Source organism: Solea senegalensis, linkage group LG4 (genome assembly GCF_019176455.1).
Source record: "Solea senegalensis isolate Sse05_10M linkage group LG4, IFAPA_SoseM_1, whole genome shotgun sequence".
NCBI classification, from domain to species: domain Eukaryota; kingdom Metazoa; phylum Chordata; class Actinopteri; order Pleuronectiformes; family Soleidae; genus Solea; species Solea senegalensis.
This window is the reverse complement of record NC_058024.1, coordinates 8,782,316-8,806,996: the sequence shown is the minus strand read 5'-3', so window position 1 is coordinate 8,806,996 and position 24,681 is coordinate 8,782,316. Positions and strand designations below refer to the sequence as shown.

Genomic DNA, 24,681 nt, shown 5'->3' with positions numbered 1-24,681 from the left:
CAAGCGCCTTGAAAAAAAAATTCAAATGAATAAAATAACCTCTGAAATTCCCACAAAATACTGTTTAAACCTGGGAAACAACAGGTTTCTAAAAATGAAAATGGGGTATAACATTGTCACTGAACTCGATGGTGTTGCTGGTGCTTTCTTCTTCCCCCGACTCATGTTGTGCGTGGCATTACAGTTCATGAACAGAAACAGAAACACCACAAGGCAGAGAAACAATTGCCAATTAATTGTTTTATTTTTAGCGAGTTCATCCAGGTTCAAAATCTTGGATATAACTGCTTATATTTGTGTGAAATAGGCTTTAGGGAAGGATGGATGATGATAAAAGTGGAGTGGCAAAGAAGGAAAAGAAGAAAAAAAAATGCCGTTTACCTTTAGTAGAGATGGACAGAAGAGAAGAGTAATGAAGAGATTTACAGCCTGAAATTAGCCTAACATGCAAACCCTTATTCTCAAGTGTGATCTTTTTTACAAGCCATGTCTGGACCAAGGAATTTAATCTGGTGTTGTGGTCATTAGTGCAGCCTTAAAATAAAACGCTGATCTCACTCTGGTAAACCTGCCAAGATGCTGTGTTCGATGCTCTGTGCTCTTAAAGTTAAGCTCACAATGCGGGGGTGGGTTTAAAAGCATGGTACTGTGACTCTTTTTTTCTTTTTTTTTAAGAGAAGTCTCTGAGGGCAAACACACACATCAGTCTTTCTTATTGAAACAGACGTGGACAGGCAAGAAAAATGAAAAATGACCTCCTCGCCAGAACAGGCTACAGCTGGTCAAGTGTAACGACACAGTGAGGAAACGTTTCCACTCAAAAGCGAGGCCATGTTCACAGAGCTGCTGGGAAATGCTCACTTTGTAAAGAAGTGAATGCAAAATGAATGAGAAAAAGGTCTTTCTGACATAATATCAACATTTGTTATTCTACACACGTATCATACATATGTCTACATATGTCTATAGTCTTTCCTTACTCTCTGGGGTGGGAGTGGGTTCACTGCTTTGGACCGGACCAAAATCTCAGCAGGTTTTTGATGGATTACCTTTTAAATTCCTAAAGCCCAAAGAATGAATCCTACACACTCTGGAGGATCTCTTTACTCTTCCTGTAGAACCACGGTATGGTTGACGTTTGTGTTTTCCTGTGAAATACCTTGACAGTACACGGCTCGTGTGTGTCAAACTCAAGGCCCGTGGGCCGCATTCGGCCCGCCAAACATTTGTGTTGGGCTCACGAGATAATATATTATGCCTTTCCTGCTCCTACATTGACGCACTTATTAGTACCACACTTGCCTGTAAAATTTAATAAACAAATTAAATGTGGACTCAGAGCTGGAACCAGGATCTTTTGTGAGTACAACTGATCTGTATATAACTTTAAAGACTGTCGTGCAGTGTGGCTATTTAGCTCTCCTGAGGCTACTTGCTGCGTTAGCGAAGTATGGAATATGACTGAAAACAAAAAAAGTGCCCAAAAAAGTTCTAAAGGTGAACTCTGCTGCTCAAAATACCCACTCATTCAGAAGGTTGACAGGAAAAACTTAACCCCGCCCACCCCTGCTCTGCCGCTGTATATACACAAACAATCCCTCAATCAGGTCTGACTGTGTTGCTTGATTGCCCATTTACAGAAGAAGAACGCAGCAAACAGCTAACGTTACATCATTTCTGTTCATACAGACCAAACAGAGGCAGAATAATAACATCAACAACAAGAATCACCAAAAGTCACGCACTGCAGCTTTAAATGAAAACATATTCTTATTAATATTGTTTCTCATTCGGCCTTTACATCCACCTAAGGCCTACACACTTGACTTTGAAAAGAAAAACACTATTCCTCCAAGTACCCAAGTAATTACTCATCAAGGGTGAAGCCAAAGGTGGCAGGTTAGAAACTTCTTTGATGGATTTCTTGGATGAAAAACAGAGTAAAGCAGAGTGAAGAGAGATGAACAGATAGGAGAACCAAAAAAAGGGGGAAAAAAAACATGTTTCACTGTAGGCTGATTACTAAATCAGAGGTTCTGGGATCATTAATGATTAGATTAGAACCAGCAGCCAAAATAGAAGAAGAAAAAACAGCATTTGTAAACAGAAAACATGATGACAAAGTAAATAAACCATGTCCACATTCAGCCACGTTCCTTTTGGAAAAGACCACCTCAGTGCAGCCCTATGGACTGACATCTGTTTTGCAGCTTGACTGTGCACAGTGGTTTATGTTGAGAAAGCAGTGTGTGTATATCATCTTTGGCCTCGGTCCATGGGATCTTGACAGTTGGCTGCAGGCGAGGTTGTAAAGGTTGCAAAGGTTTTCATCGGGCGGAGAAGTGAGGAGACGATAAAGCGGCGAGGACTCTGTGACACTGAGAGGTTAGACGATGGCAAAAACAAAAGTGTCACATTCTGCTTCACCGTGGTAGAAAAACGAGAGTTCCCTTAACATGTAACATGTTTGAAATGTGTCAATTATTATGTTTCTCCGCTCTCTCTGCCCCTCACTCCCATGGTTTTATGCGGCAGCACCATATGGAAGACATTTTGGTTCGGCTCTCCTGGAAATTGCGTTGAAATTTTCGTCTGCCAAGACGATTCCACATCTGAAACGTTCTTGTGTTGCACCAGACGTAAACTGAATAAGAGCTTGACAGGAGGGAAGGTCAAAACAGGACCCTTTTATTTTCAGGCATTCATTCTGTTTTTGAATTTACGCTGTTTTTTTATTGGAAACCTTTGATTTATTGGTGATAAATCACACTAAAGATATTGCGTGTGCCCGTACACTTTTATTATTTCTGTCTGTATTGCATGGAGAGCGGGAATCATTGTGATTGAGATATGAAACTTTTACTACAATCCATCATCCCTCAACATTGCAACTTTTGGTTATTGCTTTCCTCTCTTTGGCTGCACACGATCATCTATATATTAATGCTGCAGATGAAATAATTTATAAAGAATACACAGTTAAAGAACCTGAAGATCTTCTTAAACTGCGTTCACACAAAACGCATATTTTCATGTATTTGCATCATTCGTGCATCAACTGCTGGCGGCATCGGCCAGCCGGCCTGAGCCCAAGCCACTGGTGTCATTGACTTCTTCACTGACCATTTACTGAGCTCTCTCCTTTTTGATTTTTTTTCCCTGTACATATACCAACTTGTGTCATAAAGCTCCAGGTTTCCACACAGAAATCATTTAACTTTCTCTTCCATGTCTGGGCACCGGCAATTATGTGACATCATCCAGAGAATCTTCAAGATGAGCGCTGGAGCGATGGTCGTGTTGTGCTGTTTACCTGCATGGCCCAGCCTATGTGAAATTGACATCTGCACTATTATGTAAAATTCAGGTCTGGTGTGAACGCAGTATTAGAGGTCCAATGTGAAACATTTTGGAGGGTTTCTTGTATAATCACTTAAACTATAAAATCTGATTGATTTTGTAACTTTTTATGTACAAGGGACTACAGTACATACAATTTTGCGCCACCATATTTCTACAGTGGCCCAAACAAATAAACCAGTTCTCACCTTGTTACAGTCTGCAATCTCGCCATTAGATGTCACTAATTCTTACACACTGTATCTTTAATGCACATTAAAAACTCTATTACTCTTTTTTACAAATATTACATGTAGGGCTGCAACTATTTATTATTTTCATAATCAATCTGTTGACTATTTTTTTCGATTAATCAATTAGGTGTCTGGCCTGGTTTGGTTTTCTAAACCTGAAAATGATGATGTTTCTCAAATGTCTTGTCTATGAACCACAATGATTCAGGTTTATATATATGGAGCAAAGAAACCAGAAAATATTCTCATTTAATAGGCTGAAAAATCTTTTAACCGATTAATAACCAAAATATTTGACAGTTAATTTTCTAAAATATCATTTATTAATATATACAGAATGTAAAAACAAACAAACAAAAACTTCCATAACTGTTACACAAATGATTATGCTGCTGGCAAAGCAAACCAGATGTTTATAGTTAAGAGAAAGCAAAAATAACGAATAAAAAAACAAGCAAATGCAGAAAGTCTTCAAGAGGCAAACTCTCATTTCTGACACAGAAAGAAAGAAAGAAGGAAAAACAGCCTGGTACCACGCCAGGCTGACAGACTGGGTTCAGTAGGTGCTCAACACCATGTTTTCAAGCACAAAAATGACATTGTCCTTCAGTACAACTTAGTATATGAATGGACACGGATGTCACAGAAGTTGAAACAAAAAAAAAAACGTATACTTTGCAAAAGTTTGTCAAGGTATGAATAATTCAAACTAATAAATGAAAACCAGACGAAGGATAAAAAAAATAAAAAATGGAATCGTAACTTTGTAATTCAATACAAACTAAACAATATTATTTAGCATTGTGATAAAAGAAAAACACTCAGTCATGGTTGTTTTTCATCCTAATCATAGTTGGGGCAATCTCATGTGTCTGTTCCTCCATTTTATGCACCAATTTCTGTCACCACCACTCAATCTTATTCACTGAATTCCTGGTTAAAAGTTAATTAACTATAACGTCTGCGTCAAATACTTAATGCTGCACCATGTGTTGGTTAAATCACACAAATGTTTATTGAAACATTTGTTTGGTTATGATGCCAAATAGTGTTCTGGTCACCATTAAATAAAGCTACCTTTAACCAAGCTGGCTGTACCCTGCTGTTAGTATGAGCTGTTAGCTGCTAAATTTAGCAAGCTGTTAGCATTAGCTAGATAAATGTAGCCCACTCTTATAATTAGCCGTACGCTAGCTATTTATAGCCACCTAACAGCCATTTAATTTTCTTTGCCATTAATGTGTTCATTAATGTGGTATTTATGTTATTGACACCATCTTCCTCTATCTTCTAATGTGATTGTATCCTGCTAAGATAAAGTGGATTCACTGTGGCATGTTTTTGTCTCTTGCCATATCTCCTGATATGAGATTTTTATATTGTCCAAGCACAAGTGCATGGTCCGGTGCTAGTCAAGATTAGAAGAGATTAGAAAAGAAATCCCATTTTATTGAGCATATTTCTGACAAAAGAAATGTATTTACTTTAACATTTAGAGAATGTGTAATGTGTCCAGCACAGAAAAAAAACACAACTATTGTAAGAAAGAAGTTCTACTGTTTTAACACTATCCACTTGAGCTACTGCATGTGAGAAGACAACAGTTCACGTCAGGAAAAAAAATCCCATTGACAACCGGGGTTCAAATTCAAATGTATATCATGTCTTTGTAGCTGATATTTGTAATGGCACCAGTCAGTTTCACCAGGAAATGAAGTTAACATATTAAATAGGTTACTGATAAGAATCTAATGTTGGTTTAAACTAATCAGCTACTCGATGTTGTTATCACCTCCCCCAGTTTTTTACCCAAATATCTTTTTTGCCTCATTGGGAGCAAAAAGTGTTTTACATACAATGAAAGAAATTCAATGTCTAATTTTTTAGTTTCTTGGTGACAACCTTTTTCAGGGACGGGTTCTTCTGGTCCTGGGTGGTGTCCTGGTCCGGGTGAGTCTGGGGTGTCTTTGACTCATAGATTTGTTTATGGTTGAGGGTCTGCTGCTCCTTCGTGGTTTCTCTTTGGGCCTGACGCAGCAGACGTTTCATGGTCTTCACCTTTTCCCGCAAGTGGCCATTGGCTTTCTCCAGGGTGCGCACCTTCTGTGAGAGAGTCCTCACCATCTCTTCCTCCTCAAACAGAGCCTTCTGCACTGTGGAGCACAGTAACTGTGAAGAGAAGAGGGAACAATTTAACTTAATTATGGTGAATAAATGTGCAATTGATTAACAGCACTGCAGGCAAACATGATTAACTGTGATCCATTTAAACACTTACAGCTTTCTGCTTTAAAGACACTTCATTTTAACACTAGAATTTGACACCAACTGTTTCTCAATTGAAAGTAAAATACGAGGGATTTGAGTATGATTAACTCTGAACGCTGAAATTTTACCAACACCAACTATATAACACTCCTGCATTTGTGCATGCATTTTCTACTTTGAATCTTGGTTAGCGTTTAACAATGTAGCACAGCTTGTAATGTCTTGTAATATAATGTTTCACATTCAAAATATTGCATGTTTTAGTTCCTGTTAATACCATATAGGTTGTCCTAAATTATGGGATATATTATTATTGTCTTGCATACTTGAATAATGCTATGTAGCATTGCAATTTCATTCTGTATTCCGTTTTTAGATTAAAACTGTTACATATGTCTAGGGACTACAGAGAAAAAATATAATCTTGGTGCGTTTCCAGAACAATATCTTATTCATGTGCACTGTCCCTGTTTGACTAATCCAGTAAATAAGGAAAATATTACTGTAGATACTTTCACATTCATCCTGTCAAAGATTTACTGTATGTTCAACAGAAAAACTATAAATTTTTCAATTCAAGCCTTCAGGCTTTGGGTTTATGAATTGTTTAATGGTTTGTAACGAGAGCCTAAATTAACAGTATAACATATATTTCTCCCTATTACTGTGAGAAATGTGTATTCCAATTTAAGGGAAAACTGGAATTTCCTCCTTTTTCCTTATTGTACCAAGACTCATTAAACATCATTTAACAAAATCTCATACTTGGTTTGCAACCAAATTCTTTCCATTTTTAGCATATATTTCTCAAATTTCTGATCGTTTACTTATGGTGCTCAAGAAAAACCAGCTCATTTTCTGTAAGACATCCCACTGACTTTTATTCTGCGGTGTAAAATTGAGTGAAATCATATTTAGAGTTTTTTCCGTCAAGGCTCATACAAAATGTTTATTGTCAGATTTCATTTCATTTATGACGTAACACGTGACAGATAATATGCTGTTTTTGATACTAGATTCCCTTTGACTGAAAGTCAAATGAGTGTAAGCTTCTGGCATGATCCTGTGATTGAGCACCACTGCCAACAGCTCATAATTACTTAAGCATATTTCACTATTTATGTATTGGAAATAAATAGGAACCTTTTTTTAACACTTAAACCCACAGAAGAAAAATAAACGATGAGGGGGGAAATTGAAGAAATTAATCACCAAGTATTTTTATTAGTGTGTGGAAATATGTACTGTATGTTGAGAATTCAAGCGTCACCATGTGTCGTATTGTGCTGTTTTTTGTTTTCATAAGCCAAAGACACACATGCACTGAAGTCCGAGGTGAAGAAGAGACATAAATCTGTGTTAAGTTAATGTGAGGTAACTTCTTGTTAGATCAAGCCCGACATGCTTGCGAACCTGCGACTGGCGATCCAAAGGGCCCAGAAAAAACAATGTGCTCCAGATGCGTCCGACTGCATGCCTGTCTGCCTGAGTGTGGATTTCCTCCACAGATCCTAAAGCTTCCACATGGGCCAACGTTAAACACTCATGTAAATTCCCTTCCATCAGATAACAACCACTGAGGGCTTGAAAGGAAATGTTAAAAATGTGCTGCCGGCAGTCGGCCCACATCACTGGTAAATGCATTACTCGCCGTTATTATCAGCTATAGATTTCTCCCATGTGCTCTTGCTTGTGCCCCATTTAGGGATTTAAAGAGGATGTGAAACCTCATAATGTAAAGATTGAAGTATAAGAGCAGAACAATCAAGTAATGGAAAGTGACACAAATCCTGTTTAGTGCGCTCAGATAAGACTTAGTGCTTGTACACATAGAGTGAGTTTAGGAGAATCAGCAATTTTTTGTATCATATCAACCTTTTTATCCTCAAGGAACCAGCGTTTGGAGCCCAAAAACACTCGAGCTAAGGCCGTAGTCTGACTAAGACAAACAACTTGGAGAGTCTGAGTACACATGTGGAGGAGAAAATAATCAATAAGCTAGTGTGTATTGAATCAGTTTCAAACAACGAACGGTGAGATGGATCGTGTTGTGGTTCTGTATGTTTCGTACCTACTGTACATGTTAATCGTTATACAAATTAAAATACAAATTAGATCGAGTATGGCTCTTGTTGTTGTCATGTTGTCCGAGGAAAGATGCCGTCATCGTAAGGTTTTCCGGCAACAGCACTGCAATGTATACATCGTCTCCTTCTACTGGGTCAAAGACCAGGTAGGAAATTTTGGTGCATGCGCAGAACCACAAGTCCAGCTCCAGTCCGACTAACCATATACATGCAGGACTATGAATTGTATTACCCAGGTATGTTAGTCTGATTAAGACTAGCTCGTTTTTATGACATAATTAATGTCTAAAATTGGATTTTTAACATGCATGTAAAAGCACCGACAGGTCCCAGAGTGAGGCCATACAGTGGCACACGTGGCTAGCGCTGTTGCCTCACAGCAAGACGGATGCTGGTTCTGGACCCCACCTTTCGCCCTGTGTCAGCTGGGATTGTCACCAGCACCCTGTGACCCTCAAGCAAAAAGTAGACAATGGACAGATGAAAAAAAAATATCTAATTATCATCCTTGCGTTTTCATACAGCTAATACTCAACATTGGGAAAACAATGATGTCACAGCAACCCCCTCTACTCTTTTATTCTGTCGCCATCTTCATCATCGTCTTGTATTTGGAGTTTGTGTACAGCATGCAAATGTTATGCTCCACATCTTCTGTTATGGATGTATGTCTGAGGCCACATACAGACCTGGTGTAGTTGAAGACATTTCTTGAAACGATGCCAATTTTACGGGGAACTTTTTAAGAATGAAAAAGCAAAAGGTTGCACAGAGAAGGTTCTGTTTCCGTGTGGATAAGACCTTAAACGCGACACCTGCAGCTGGTTTCTCTTTCAGGCTGAGCTACATGTGTCTACGAATCCTGGAGAAATTGCCCGTGAAAAAGTCTGGAGCCTTAAGTGATACATCGATATGCAGCATAAACCTCCCTCTGTTGTCAGACTCTCACATGGACGTGTCTGTGAAGCTTATCATTCATCCAGGTCATTGTATCTTCAGTAGTTTGCTGCAAGTGGGCCTGCTTGAGTTAAGTTGAGGACGTTTCACCTTTCATCCAAGAGGCTTCTTCATTTCTGGTGGAAAATATCCAGGTATTCAGCCGAAAAAGACTCTCAGCGCTGTAGTATATGCGCCAGGCCAGGATTTTTTTTCCCTAGGTTGAGTTTTGGTTGTCAACACGAAAATGCAAGGGTGATGTTATGAAATCTTTTCACTCTGGGACATGTTTTCCATAAATAGTGTTTCTATGGCTCCCAAAATGTGGGGGAAAAGCTGATAAAATACAAAACGTTTGTGAATTCACCCGAACTCATCCTTCTTACAGACACTTGACTTCTGGAGGCTGGTTATCTGTCTAGAAAGTCTGGAGAGCAGACTGTGTCTCTCAGATGACCCCAACAACCCTCTTTCACACCTTGACACCTGAAAATGGGCCAGGAAACCTGTTTTGCCCAAGAGTTTGTTGAGCCTGTCAGGTGAGGACACTGTCTTGCAGCCTTTTTACAACTGATGTTTCTGCGTATGCGTTGGGAATAAAAAATGTGCACAGATGCACATCAGCACAGATGATATATTAAAAACTGATGTAGTCTCCCAGTTTGCTGCTGCAGCTAATCAGGAAGTAAGAACGTACTAAATAGCCACTAGGGGGCGACTCCACTGGTTGCAAAAATAAGTTAGTTTGAATGGGAGTCTATAGGACAATTAGCTTCTACCTCATTTCATTTCAGTACATATTTTCCTGTAGAGTATCACCAACAGTACAGACAGTTAGTGTTTTCCATTGCAGGACTTATTCCTATTGTCAGTTGTGCTGCCCAAATGACGCATCTCCACGCTTCAAACTTCAAACTAAGAGTTTGAAGCTACTCTGAGAGGAGAGTTAGCATTCAGATTCTTAATGGATGACTCAATGACCATTTAAAAGGAGCTTAACCCTGTTAAAAAAAAGAGCTTATATTACTGATAAAAATGATGGTTTGGATAATGTGACGTGTGTGGTATGATCTGTTCTGATGTGAGTTTAGGTCAACAATGGTTGCTCAGACCCAGAAAAAACAACAAAGTCTGTTTTTTATTTTTCTCAGAGGAAATTTAATCACGGGAATGATGTAAGAAGAAAGCAGTGGTGATATCTAAATGTCGCTCAGTAATTATAATCACAGGCCTGACCCAAAGGTTTGCCGCTAATGGAAATATAAACCATGTTTTCATTCTCTTTACTCATGGCAAGTATGTTTTTGCTTTTATGATTAGTCAGCAAATGATTGGAAACAGACAGAAGAACACTGACCTAAATCAAGTGGATTATGCCAAAGGTTTTGATTCATTAAAGGGATAAAGAAGTGGTGAAGAAATAACTGGAAACCATTTATGAACTGGCACAGACTGTGACACAAACCAAATGAGTTTACAGAGTGAAGGAGAACCAGGTGTCTGCCTGTGGTGAAAATGAGCTAAAGTGACAGGGAGATGTAAACTGGAGCTCAAGCCTTCTGATGTAGCTCATCTTAAAATCTAGTATCCATCAGTATCAATGTAAAAGGCTTTCAGCAGAGTCGTAACTTTCAGATGCTCTCATCAATCTGTGTGTGTAATCCAGAAGCTATTCTCTGATTAGAGGTTATGATGTTCTTTCATGATTTATGCACATACCCTGGTTTTACTTTAGTTAGTGATTTTCTTCATTTCCATGGATTCCTGTCTGTCTACAGCTTCCAGAGGAGAGTCGTGGTTTTTTCCAGGCCATCGAAAATCATCCTCCTCGTCCTCCTTCAGTATCGATTATGTTGACTGCACTTGGTTTACTGGTATTACTGTTTGTGATGAATTTCTTCTGGGACCCGAAACTAAGTATTGTATTCTGTATCATATTCATCTTCATTGTCTTCATTATATGAGGAATTCCAAAATCCCATCTCTCTTAATCTTTGAAATATCTGGTGTTGCATGATCAACATTCCCAAACAGATGTTCATTTAAAGCTGCAGTACGTAACCTTTGGTGATTGTTTTTTCTAGTTGTTCTTCTTTGTATTTTCACTCATACTCTGACCTGTTTGCAGTCTCCCTCCTTTACTCAATGTGCAATGTTGCTGTCTTGACATAAAACGTATTACTTCCTGTGTGCAGCTGGGGAATGTTGCCGGGCGACACAAGAGCTAAACCTTGCTATACTGAGAAACACGGGGAAATCACTACAGTTTTAACAACGATCCACAGAAAATATTTGAAATTAATCAATGATCAAATTATTTACCAGGGTAATCCCTTTTTTCATACATGAAATTAAATGTTGGCTTGTTCTGAAGATCACATGTTTGAAAATGAAAAACATTTGACAGTATAGTGTTAGAAAGCGAGACATCTGAGGCCTAATCTTCTTCTCTAATTGACAGGGTTCCCACACCTCACATTCAAGGACTTTTCAAGGACTTTCCATGACTAATTCCCTTAAATTCAAGGACTGAATGTACTGACACAGCTTAAGATGGGAGGGCAACTTGTAGGAGCCGCGTCACCCGCGCACTTTCAATGACCCATGTCTACATAGGGGGATTTTCAAAAACTTTCAAGGGCCTTGAAATATTTTTTTTCAAATTCACAAACTTTGAAGGATTTCAAGGACACTGTGGGAAGCCTAGGCCTAATACATATGGAAACAAAACTTTACCAGTAATATAATCTTATGTTTTTTAAAAAGTTTTCCATAAACAAGAAATTCATCCACGCAAAACCGCCTCAAAAGATACACATGCCAAACCTGTATGTGGTGCTTTAATGTTGTTACAGAAATACACCAAACAAACAGACAAGGAGCCGTTGAGTCTGCACATAAAGCATGACGCATTTTTTTTTAAAATCCAGATTTTTCGAATAAGTAGACATCACAATGTATACGATAACAGAAACAGAGACAGAATGAAGGAAGCCAGAGCGGCCAGATAATGAAAATAATAATTATCACAAAGTGACAATATCCAAACACAAGAAGAGGAAGACGATGAAGATAATAGAGAATGCAAGTCCAAGAGAGAGGTGGAGCTATGACATCATCATTTTCCCAAAGTAGCAGTGGATGTCTACATGAAAATGCAAGGGTGGTGCTTTGAAATTTTCCCACTCTGGGACCTGTTTTCAATAAATAGCATTTCAGTGCTAACAAAAAGCTGATTCTCCTGAACTTGTACTGCTTCCAAACATTGTGCACCCAGGTGGCTTTGGTCTCATGGGTCATGTGGTATTGTTGGTTCTGTAGAGTTTGGGTTCCACAGAGAAGAAATTAATTGATATTGATGACTTTTCTTTATTCTGACAGTGTTTAAAGGAGAACAATTGCTTAAAAATAGTTTTAACCAGTCACAGACTATTGTCTCTATGTGAGGTCACTCTAAATATTAAGGGTCTCGTCTTTGAAGAAACAAATACTTAATTTAACAACAGAATTGGTTTGACACAAACAATGGTTTAAGCGGATTTTCCCTTTAAAACATATGAGAGTTCTTTGTCTGACAAAAACCTCAGGAGATTATTTTGCATTTGGTTTCCCATCTTAATTTATCTGGCCAGCGTCTTTGTAGTTTTACTTTGAAAACACCACAATACTTCAGGCTACTTGAGCATACTGAGCTCTTTCCTCTAAGAACATGTGGAACCATGTGGGGGGCGACTGTGGTTCAGTGGGTAGAGTGGGTTCGATCCCCGGCTCCTCTAGTTTATAAGCCCATGTCCCCAGGCAAGACATTCAACCACAAATTGCTCCTGAGGGCTGCGCCACCAGCATGTGAGTCAGTGTGAATTGTGTGTGATAAAATGCTAAATATACACTCATCTGCAACTTTGTTGGGACACCACTTTAACTGCTTGTTAAAGCTCCACTGAGGAACTTCTGTCACCCCCGAAGAATTCTGAGTAATTACCAAAACACTGCTGGGAAGCCTCTATGCCAAAGTGATCCCACCCCGACTGTTACCCAGTTGCATTAACTTCAAATTCCATAAAAAATTCCATAAAAAACCTGTTGTTTTGGAGTTTTTTAAGCAAAGCAATTCACTTCTGAAACTTTTCGCACCAACTCTCTGCAGCCGTGTTGCTCAACTAGCGCTACGTAGCTGTTGTGCTTCTGCCTTGCCCTCGATCACTCGTGATGTTAAATGAATCATTTTGGTGCACAGTGGGTGGCATGAGAAAGAAACACCACTATAATGAGAAACACAGAGAGAGAAGAGTTGCCTGGAGCTGATATGCAAATATCTTACCAGCCAATTACATGGCAGCTGCTCAATGGGATTAGGTATGCAGACATTAACAAGACGACCTGCTGAAGTTCAAACTGAGCAGTAGAATGGTGGAGAAACGTGATTTAAGTGACTTTGAACATGCATGATTTTCAGAAACAAAGGAGAATGACCAGACTGGTTGGAGATGAAGACAAACAACAACTTGTTACAACCAAAGGCAAGATACCATTTCCTGCCACTTTCTTAGATCTCCTATCTACCTAATACAGTGGTCAGTGTATGTAGATGTGCACTATGAATGTGAATGAATGGATAACTGGAAAAACTGTGGTGTAATATGTTTAGAGTGTTCATCAAGACTGCAAAAAAGTGCTAGATTAGTTCAGATGATGTGAGACAAGTCGCTGCTTCAAGTGTGGTGAAATAAAATAATTATGCTCAAAACTAGATATCTTTAGATAAATTTAAGCTGAGCTGTTCTTTGGTTTTATTTTGGAGTTAAATATTTTAAAAACCATTAAACTGGTTTACTTGTTTAAATCAAGTTCAGTGAAACCTGCGAAAGACTGGCAGCTGTTGGTGGACCTCGAGCAACAGCTGAAGTTTCCCAGCCACATCGCAGCCACCACCCTGCGACCAGACATCGTCCTCCACTCCTCTAAACAGCTGTGCTATTGGAGCTGACTGTTCCATGGGAAGACAACTTGGAAGAAGCCTTTGAAAGGAAGCTCTCCAAGTATGCAGGACTAGTCAGCGACTGCCAGTGGATGCAGTTCATGTTCTACAAACAAATTTGTGGACTCACCTGTTAGCTTAACTATTGGAACTGGAATTTTTGAATAAAATGTTGGCCTCAAACACCATAGAGTAGAAGAACAGAGAACATCAAAGGAATTCAACACTTCATCAAGCATCTGGCAAACATTGATGGCTCTGAGCATCTGCTTACCCTGCTGTCCTCCTGAGCCTCCCACTCCGGGGTGAAGCTGTGGACCTGAGTGCCGGGCGTGCAGTTGGAAAACTGGAAGAGGCTGGAGAACGCACGATGGTTGTCTGCAGTGTCAGGGAAGATGGGGTCCTGGAAGTTCACGCCATGAGGGACAATATTGTAGTTCTCATCCATCCTGCAATGAAAGAGGACAAGGTTTCTAATCATTCTCTTGTGAACCGAGTAAAAAATTAGTTAATTTTTCATTCAAACTTAGTTCACTTCCATGTTTAGTTAAGTCAGGAGCCATTTAATTGGACTATGATGTCACGTACTTGCGGGCTATATGTACCAAGACAAAAACAAAAGGGAGAGAGTGTGGCAAATGGTCAGCAAAGAAGATGACGCCAGCGGCTCATGCTCGCACTGGCCGGCCGACAGTTGATGTTGCACAAAAATGCAGTAATCCCACAGTGCAAATGGTGCGGTGCAATATGGCACACTGCAGCGTGGAAATTCACGCATGATGTGAACGCGGCATTAGGCGTTTTCCGGTTGACCTATTATATTAGCTGGCAGCTAGTTGTTAGCATATCAGGCCCCATTTTATGTCTTTCTACCATCAGTTAAGTTGAAAGTATTACATTCTTTAAGCATACATTTCGTCTCCTTGTCAGTCTGAAAATGCACTGGTTTGGATTTCGCCATGTTTTTCCCGCTATTGTCTTCTTCCACTGTGCACCAGGTTCACCAGGTTATTTTTCAGTCTATAGTAACTTTACTGTGTTATCTATGTGTGACAATTCTTTTAAATCACAGTGAATGAGGAGAATCAAAAGGTTTATCCTACTGACTCTGTTGCACCGAGTCTCAACAGCAGCAAACAACCATGTTAAAACAGCTAAATGAAAGGATTTTGGAAGAAAAAAAAACCAAACATGTATTTATATGCAGAATAGCAAGCAGACCCTGGTCTATTATTATTCAAACTCAAGCATTACATCAAAATACAAGCCAAACTGATTCACTGGGCATGTTTCATGTCTTCTCCTACGATGTGAAGTGTGTGTGTGAGGGAGGAAGCAGCGTTTTTTTCATACATCTGGATTCCATCTCGTTTCCCTCAAGGGACATCAAAAGTTTGGTTGTCCCTATCAGACCGGGTGTGTGCGGTGTGTGTGTGTGTGTGTGTGTGTGTGCGGTGTGTGTGCGTTTGTGTGTGTAGGTTAAAAGAGTATGGAGAAGTTTGAAGCTTTCACTTCAGCAGAAAGAGGTCAGAGTTCACATACACATGCAGTAACCATGAGGTCAGAAGAACTGAGTGTCCTCATGAATTTGACTGGTTTTTTTTTACTGCTCTAGAAACTTGAGTAACTTGAAATGCCATATTTTTGTACATTACACAGTTTTTACTGAGTTTAACAACTCACAATGTTAAAAAACACAGTCTGAAGTGACAGTGTATTTATTTATTTATTTATTCATTCATTTAGCTGTTTTTAATTCACCCTGATCATTTTGTGGGGTTTTTTTTACTATTAAAATTTTGATCCTGCATCACAGAGTAGGGACAAATCTGGTAAGATGATACATACACCAAAACAGGGGTAATGAAAGGCAATAGAGTTAAAATAGACTAAAGTATTAGTCTATTTTAAGAAAAATAGTAAAAATAATAGTGCTGGGCCGTTAACGGCGTTAACGTGCTGCGTTAACGCGAGACTCTTATCGTGCGATAAGAAAATTATCGCCGTTAATCTATTCTCAAAGTTGGGTCTGGGACCTGGGTCCACATAGTGAGCAAGCTATGAATTTCACTTTGATATGTTAGCGCGGATGTATACCTGGCCCAGAAGGCTCTGACCTGGCTGAGCGCGGATGTAGGTAACGTTACGTTATGTAATTTATTGTCATTTTTTGTTTTATAACGGTCTATGTAATTTACCACAGGGAAAATGGTTTCAGGTTGGATATCCAACCGTCGCGTCCGACAACTGTCTGAATGAATATCCAACCTGAAACTAACTTCACGCGGTATAGCTTTAGCTAACGTTATCAACGTTTTGCTGATTAGTTGCTGATAGTTGCCTACTACTACTAGCAATCTTACTCTGATATACTTTTTCTGTCCTACTCCTAATGTTAGGTGTGATGAAAACAGAGGAGCGCCACTTAGCAGAAGAAGAATTCAAATGAGCCATTTTAATCTAGATTAATCTAGATTAACTCCAAGATTGCAGTGAGATTAATCTAGATTAAAAAAATTAATCTATGCCCAGCTCTAAAAAATAACTATTTCATTTCATTTCAAATTAATAAAGATGCTAGAAGATGAGTAAAGGTGAGTTTTCTTTACGAAGTGACAAAAGCAAAAAGAGGAAAGTTGAAAGTCTGCTGCTTACTAGTGGTCGGAGGCTTGAATACAACTCAAGACAGTCAAGAATTTTTCCATATCAATACAAAAATCCATGAAATAACGTGATATTTCAGTTTAGAAACTGTTTCTTCCGGCCCATTACAGACTAATTTGTCATTTGTATTGTTTTATTTTAAATGTTATAATAACTTGCAGACTCAAAAGAAAAAATCTAAATTCTTAGTCAATTTCCATGAAAAAACAATGGTTATTATTACCATGTTGCTTTGACTTGGATCTGCTCTTCTTGTATTGAGCTGTTTTCTTTTGACAGAGAATTTAAGAATCTCGAAAAGTGAGATATAGGCTAAAGTTTTCACAGCGAACATTTGGCGGACACAGCACACTCAATCAGTCTGGTTTAAAGGTCCGCGGGGAGATTCCTTGGTTGCACTTTTCTCCATGTGAAGCTCTGATTCGTCCTGTCCCGAGAGCTCATATCCATGATTGATTGGGAAAACTGTTTTGGTCTGAGACAGTGTTGTTGAGGGTTTTATAGCAGGAAATGGACGTTCACTGGAGACTGCAATGAGAACCTCTCAGTTTTGGCCTTCTAGACAAACTCTTCTCTCCGTCTTAGTGTTTAGGCGTCAAAATGTGCCAAATAACAGATCAGAGGAAACCACTTTTATTATGAAAGGTACTCCTGAGCATAGAAAATGACCCTTTTTCTCATACTCTGAAACCACTTTCGTGCTAAAATTAACAGTATAGAGCTCCAGTAGCTGACATCCCACAACTATGGTTACGCGACTCTGGCAGGCAACAGCGCTGCTTGCCTCTATAGATGTTATTGTAGACAACACATAATGTAAATCAGGCATTATGTCAGAAAACTTGTGTCTTCGCCGGCTGTTTTCATCATAAAAAATGAAGATGGTGGATGGATGTTGAGCCCTGGGATGCCAAAACTGTCGGAGACAGGATAACAGGAGAACATTTCTTTGTTTCCTAAAGATCTAGAGAGACTGCGGAGGTGAATCACTGCGATAAAACCTGTTCAAACCAGCAGAAGAAGATGGGGCAATGGGAACCCACAAGCAAAGGATTTTGGAAGCGGAGATGGAGGTGGCAGAGCTAAAGATGCTGAGATTTTTGTTGAGAGTGGACAGGATTAGAAATTAGCATATCTGAGGTACAGTTTGGGTGTTGAAAGGTTTGGAAATTAAGTAAGAGTGTCAAAGTTGAGATGGTTTGAGATTATATTGGACAAATGATGTTGCAGATGGAGCTGCCAGGCTGGAGGAAAAGTGGAAGACCACAGAGAAGGTTCATGGATGTTGTGAAGATGAATGATCCACTGTGGCGACCCCCAAACACTATCTTTAGCCGATAGGCTCCAGAGTTAAATGTTTGTCACAAAGCCAGATGGCACACACTTGTTTGAGTGACTCTCTGGAGTCAGATGGAGGGAAGTTAATCATTAATTGTTTTATTCTTACAGTTGCTTTGGCAGTGTAAACATATGTTTTCTCATGCCAATGAAGCACAGGTTTTGCGATATGTCAATCAATCTCTGTGGATTTAAAGTGGGCAGTAAATGGATTAAATCCAGTGCCGATCATTTTTTCAGCACCTTTGACTGCAATGATGGCGTTGTGTTGTGGTGATTTCACTTTCACTCCTGCATCTTCTGTGGATGAATTGTGACGCCATGAACAACCATGGAGCTCAGTGACAATGCTGCTGTGTTATCATCCCAATTCTGTTCAATTTTATTTGTATAACACCAAATGACAACATTATCTATAATTAACATATATTATCTCAAGGCACTGTACATAGTAAGACAGAAACCTTTACACTACTATATAGAGAGACGACTATTCCCCCTGATGCCTTGTCCAGGACAGCATCCCAGGTGTGGGATAGGATGAAGGCTCCCTTGTCTCGTTTGATGGTCCTTGGGGCACCCTTACTTACTTTACCTGTCTGACTAAATGAAAATTTAAGTTCAAGTATATCACTTTAGATGTAAGTAAACACTTTCCTGAGGACTTAATGATCTGAAACACTTTTTCAATGGAACATGATGTGGATTTTGTAAATTATGTTCCAATTTAGGAGAACGTATAGATGATCAGGGATGGCGCATATGAGTGGAAGTGACACCTGTGCATTTCAGGATTTAAAAAAACAGACAAATCACCAATCTCAAAACCTCAAAGTTCAGTCCATTGTTCCCAATCAGAGCCAAAGCGGAGGCAAGTTAACCCATTAAAAACCCAGTTAAAACCAAATTTAAACAGATTTTTTTTGACAAAAGACAATGTAGGTTAACACTCTCGGGGGAGGCCACTTCTCTAGAGCCACTGAGAGAACACAGCACTGGTTTACTGGAGTAATCATTGCTTCTTAATCACTGTCAGCTCGGCTCTTAAACTCTGTTTTGAATATGGCTCAGACGTTTATTGTGGAGGTGGCCAAGCTGATTAATAACACACTCCGGATGTTTTCACCCTCACAACATAGGGACGCAGTAAAGTTGCCCCCGCAGGTGTGATATATTACCACTCAGCAGCAGCAATGAGGTTTTTTTTTTTTTTTAATCATTAAACTCAGCTACTTTCTGGTTTATTTGCTCCATATAACAAAGAAATGATTAAAACTGAGTCATTTTGGTTTGTGGACAAAAAAAAAACAATCAACATTTTTCAACATTTTATGGACCAAACAACAAATCAGTTCATCAAGAAAAAATTATTGACAGATGTATTGATGATGAAAATAGTCTTTTGTTGCAGCCCTGGTAAGTTTGTGCACATGATGTGTAACATAAGCGATACAAGTAGCATTGATGTTGGCTCTACTGCTGCAGACCCTCATGTGGGACAGACAAACATTAAAGTTGAGGAATGCTTTTCATCCCCCCATATAACTCTACATCTCTTTGAGAGAGGAAGAAAAGACAGAGAGAAATATCAGTATGTGCTGTCAGCACAGGGTGTATAAATGGTATATAATGGTGTGTATTTCAGCTGTACTTTGCTGACGCTGCTGGTGTGCTGATAACTCTGACTTAAAATACTTTGTAGGTTCACCTTCACGCTGTTGGGAAATGTCTGGCTCCATAATTACACTGGCTGGAATGTAATAGACGTTTCCTGAGCAACAGTGTTGTTTCTGTCCAACACAGACGTATACGTTTTTTTCACATCTCAGTGGAAACTTTGGCAGGTTATTAAATGCGTTATTAACGTGAAATCAATACACTGTCAGATACTGATTAAAAGCAAAATTGTGTGGGTTGTGCCAGCCTTCTGCCTCTGAGTGCAAATCCTTCCATAACTGACGATTGATTCCATCCTCTGACGGTCTTTGCTTCTATTTGATGACAGATTTCTGCACAGGTTTGAAGAGTCGCTTGATTTCATTGGTGAGAAATGTCAGGAATGAAGAGGGAGGAAGTTTCATCCATTTATCCATTTTCTACTGCTTTATATTCCACATGAGGTTCATGTGGGTTGGAGCCAATCTCAGCTGACATAGGGTGGAAGGTGGCATAAACCCTGGACAGGGTCCATCCGGTCCATCACAGGCCAACAACCATTTATGGCACTTCTCCACTACACAGTTTCGGCACGGTGCAACTTTTTTTCTTGCCTTTCCATTAGTGTTAGTACCTGGTACCTGGTACTCTGGCAAGGCTCCAAGGGAGTTAAAATGTGACGTCAACTGAAGAGTCATGAGCGCAACATCTGACACAAGAATCAAAGTGAACAATGCCGAACTTTAGATCAATTAAAAAAAACTTTAAACTCCTGATGACATGCGTTAATGTCCAACATTTATCATGGACATTTCTGAAATCTCAATATTTAACAAAGGAGTCTGGTGTATTTATCGGCAGCCATGACAAAAGCTTGCAATGATGAGCGGCCAGCTTCATGCAGCTGTGCTATGATGACTCCGCCCATGTTGAGGATGTGCTATAGTAAAGGAGAACCAGACCCAAACATGTATAGTCAAGCCGTGCTTGACGAAGTTTGTTTACACCGCCATGTTTGCAGGAAAAGGCATTCAGACATGATCAAGATGACCTGTTGAAGTTTGAACCCAGCATCAGAATGAATAAGAACATGAAGTTGAACCGTGGCACGGTTGTTGTTGCCACGTTCGATTCTGACCATTTCAGAACCTACTGGAATTTACTGGAATCATAGGATAGCACAAGAAAAAGAGAGTATACACTGACATCTATTCAGGTATCTGGATGCAATTGCCTTGTTGATGTTAAAAGGTAAGAGGATAATGGCCACTGGTTCAAAAATGATAGAAATTTGATAATAACTTGTTACGACCAATGTTCACAGAAAGCCATCTCTGTTTGTCTGTGTCAAACCCTGAAGCAGATGTTCTACAGCAGCCATAGACCACACACATCAGGTGTCTTTTGTTCCTAATAAAGTGGCTGGTGAGTATATGCACATCTAATCTCTGTGAAGAAGTGTCTTCATTGCAGTTTTAGAAATGGTTGACATCTCTCGACTTTAAATATTTAACTATCACACATGTGTTCACTGTGTCAGAGGGTTGCCAAGACCTCACTGTGGAGCCAGCAATGATGTAAGTGTATGACCGAGAGACGGCAGGAGGTCCTTGTCCACACAGTCGTCTAAACCCACATAAAATTTAACAACTGTAAAATATACATGTGAGACTTTGGTCTTTCATCTTTTATAGTGCTTCTTCTTTTTGCTCTGCATTCAGTTTTGATGGATTCATCAACCACAGCATGAAAACATCAATATCAAACACCTGACATTACTAAACTTTTCTTTTCATACTCGATTTTTATTATGCTACTAAAAAAAACACTAATCACAAAAAGTCTCGTGTCCATGTGTAATCTGATCAGCAAAGTGTAGTTTACTGTAGCTGTGAGACACATCTGGACAACAGGACACAAGTGGACCATGTCTTGTTATCTCTTGGCAACAGACACAGAGACAAAGGGGAAAAAAGGGATGTTCTGATCGTTGGCTCAAAAGCACAAAGGCTGTAGAGATTGCATCCATCTTATCCTTATCTTACTCTGGGTGTCATCACAATCTCAACTCCCAGTGTCTCATGATCACAAACACAGCTTTCAGTCAAAACAAAATCCAAAGTTAGGAAGATGCCATTATTTACATTAGATTAATGTGCACTTTTTTCCCAGTTGTTATGTTCATGTTAAATGTTATCTATGGTTTTATTGTAAAACACTTTGACTTAACTCTTTATAAAATGTGCTTTATAAATAAATTTGAATTGACAACAATATGTGTGTAGCAACAAAATCTTAAAAGAAACCTCAACCACATTTGACTTTATCACATAACAAACCAACGTTTTCAATGCTACAGCCTCAGTGGACAGTTGCTTTTGTCTATTCTTTATAGGCCTAGAATGAATTTTTTCACCCATTTTTTCTTTCACCCCAACACGTCGACGGAGATGACTGCATATCTTTCTCTGTTAAAGATACAGTGTGTAAATTGTAGCAAGCTGCAGCTGAATATCGATGTGTTCCACTTTATTTTAACTTTAATTTCTACCAAATGAAAAAATAATGTCACCTGAATTTTACACCCTGGACTATGAAAATGTGTTGTTTTCTTCTCTGTTTTTCTTTCTTTTGTGTGGGAGAACCAATAAAACTCTGAAATCCAGTGTAGTAATCTAACAAAGTACAAATACTTACACGCTTCAACATGGGGTTACCAAGGACACACATAGACAGAGCCATGAATTAAACCCCCAACCTTCTAGTTGAAAGACAACTCACCCTACCACTGAGCTACTACCATGGCTCAATCCTAACTCCTCCCTGTTTTAATACTTAAAACTTAAGTACATTTTATATCAGAAAATTACTTTTGATACTTAAGTACAGTAAATCTTAAGACTTTTCCTTAAGTAATAGTATTGTTTTTTTTTAAAGTGACTTCAACTTCTACCAAAGTATTTTTCTGGTACTTTTAGGTACTTTAAATATACAAGACAGTGTGTTTATTTATACGGGTAACACCAGGGACAGATGAGCGTCACTCACCTCAGGAAGAAGTAGTAGTTGTTGTTTTTGGTGACACTGTAGGTGAAGCAGGGGAAGTATCCCAGGCCAGTGACATTAAACCTGGAACCGGCGGGGACCTCCAGCATGCTGCCCCACGCCTGGTCGCACAGCAGCTCTATCTCGGCTGAGTAGAGCAGGTCGGTGTCGTGCTGCCACGGCAGGTAGTTGTACACACTGTACGACTCCTTGTGCAGCGCCAACACCTTGGCGAAGACTATAATCTCGGCCAACTCAGCACGGCACGCTTCTGTCTGGGGTCTCCAGTCGTGGGCCAGCTGACATCCCGAGCTGCCGCCGGGACGCGCCGCTGCCACAGCACACGCCAAAACAATAGTAATCCACATGACGGGACGCGCCTGGGTCACTGAAGGCGCACCGATGCGCACGATGCAGCTGACGGATGAAATCAAGACGAAGAAGAAGAAAGAACTAGTTCAGGGGTTTCACACCACGCACATACTTCCTTCACACTTTTGTCAGTTAAAGAACAAAAACTTAACCCGGGACCGTTTGTAACTTCTCTGCAGGACTGTGCGCCCTCTGTAACAGCCTCAACAATCTAAGATCAATGGATCAATGGATCGGCCCATTCACATCATCATCAGCAGCAGCAGCAGCATCCCATTGGAAACTCTCAGCCTCTCTGCTCTCCTCTGAACTGAGACCCCCAAAGAAAATGTGATTAAATGAAAATGAAAACAAATACAAAAAAAGAAAACTTTCTGGAAAGAAAATCACAGCAACTCCTGCAGCTGCTCCACTTTCCACGAGATTATGCAGCATTTAATGAGTGCACCCCCCAAAATACTGTCGTGATTTCCGTCTCAGGCACAGAGCAATAAAAGACAAAAGGTTCGAATTCATGAAAGACCTGTCATGCCCTCTAATGGCCATGTTTGGGCATAGCAGCTATAAATGCAGCGTCGACAGGATCAAGTAGGATGTAATACAGGCCCGGCACCAGCATGTTGGAGATTAAATCGGGGGCCAATGAAGTGTAGAGAGGGGGCGGTGCCAAGAAAAATAGGCTATAGGCTACATTTCACAAACACATAAGCCCACACACATAAACTGGTAGATCAACAAAACCACTATAACCTACAGTCTCACCACTCTAAAACAACCTTATGTACCTTAATACAGTTGAATTCTTTGGTGTGGGATAAAGTGATCATTGCACTTCAGTTCAGGGGGAAATACTATAATATCACCTCACCATGCACTTCCAAATGTGTTGGAGACACTATATAACCTTCATGGATATCATTAAAACTCAAACATATTTAGTTTGTCCATTGTGAGCTACTGTAAAAACATGTCAGCCTCCCGAGAGCTGACATGGACTCCTGATATACATGTAAAAGGGTTATTCTGGGTTAATGAAAACTATGCTTGTACAAAAAAGTGTACTTATTTTATCTTTAAAGTCTGCCAAAAAAGAAGGAAAGAATTTCACCTACATTTTACGCACTGGTCCTTTCTGAACAATCACAGCATTTTTTTTTAAATTGCTGTATAGAGAAAATAATCCACAGATTATGAAAATAATAGTTAAAGTTGTGGTAGCCTTTTATTATTTTTTGAAGAATCTCTCGCACCCTCTAGTGGTAATGGTTGAATATAGCAGTTTACAAATGCATTGGGAACAGTAAAAGCAGGATTCCATATAAGAACATTGAAACTAGGGCTGAAAGTTACTTGATTACCAAAGTAATCGTGAACTAATGTAATACTCTATTAACTGGTTTGAATGTTGTTGTTTTTTTGTGTTTTTTTTACTAAAAAACTTAAAACAAGTTTTCTGATTTTTCAGCTTCTCAAATGTGAATATTTTCTCGTTTATTTGCTCCGTTTGACAAAGAAATCAGAAAAACTAGATAATTTTGGTTTAAGGACAAAACCACCCGTCGAGAACATCATCATTTCCAGAAATGAGAAACACTGACTGACATTTTCTGGACAAAACACAAGCAATAAAATAAATATAAAAACACATTTCACCCTCTTGTTTTAACATAATGATGTCTTCTTAATAACAAGTCGTGACATTCAAACCCATTCCAGCAGTAAACCGTGAAAGTGTAAAAATTAC

General features: G+C 39.4%; 1 protein-coding gene across 1 annotated transcript; it reads right to left on the bottom strand.

The window, feature by feature from the left end:
• Positions 1–3,907: 3,907 nt before the first annotated feature.
• ccdc3b (coiled-coil domain containing 3b) lies at positions 3,908–23,229 on the bottom strand. Its single transcript, XM_044023132.1, has 3 exons — positions 22,569–23,229; positions 14,137–14,311; positions 3,908–5,762 (listed from the first exon to the last, which is right to left on the bottom strand). Exons 1-3 carry the CDS (start codon positions 22,931–22,933, stop codon positions 5,469–5,471), a joined length of 834 nt encoding a protein of 277 aa, XP_043879067.1. The 5' UTR covers positions 22,934–23,229; the 3' UTR covers positions 3,908–5,468.
• Between the last annotated feature and the right edge of the window lie 1,452 nt (positions 23,230–24,681).

What these genes read in the sequence shown, in the direction of transcription:
- ccdc3b (XM_044023132.1), bottom strand. Translation starts at nt 22,933, where the DNA reads ATGTGGATTACTATTGTTTTGGCGTGTGCTGTGGCAGCGGCGCGTCCC. An exon ending in AACTACTACTTCTTCCTGAG is followed by an intron (nt 14,312 to 22,568) that starts GTGAGTGACGCT and finishes CTTTCATTGCAG; the next exon opens with GATGGATGAGAACTACAATA. An exon ending in AGGCTCAGGAGGACAGCAGG is followed by an intron (nt 5,763 to 14,136) that starts GTAAGCAGATGC and finishes TTCTCTTCACAG; the next exon opens with TTACTGTGCTCCACAGTGCA.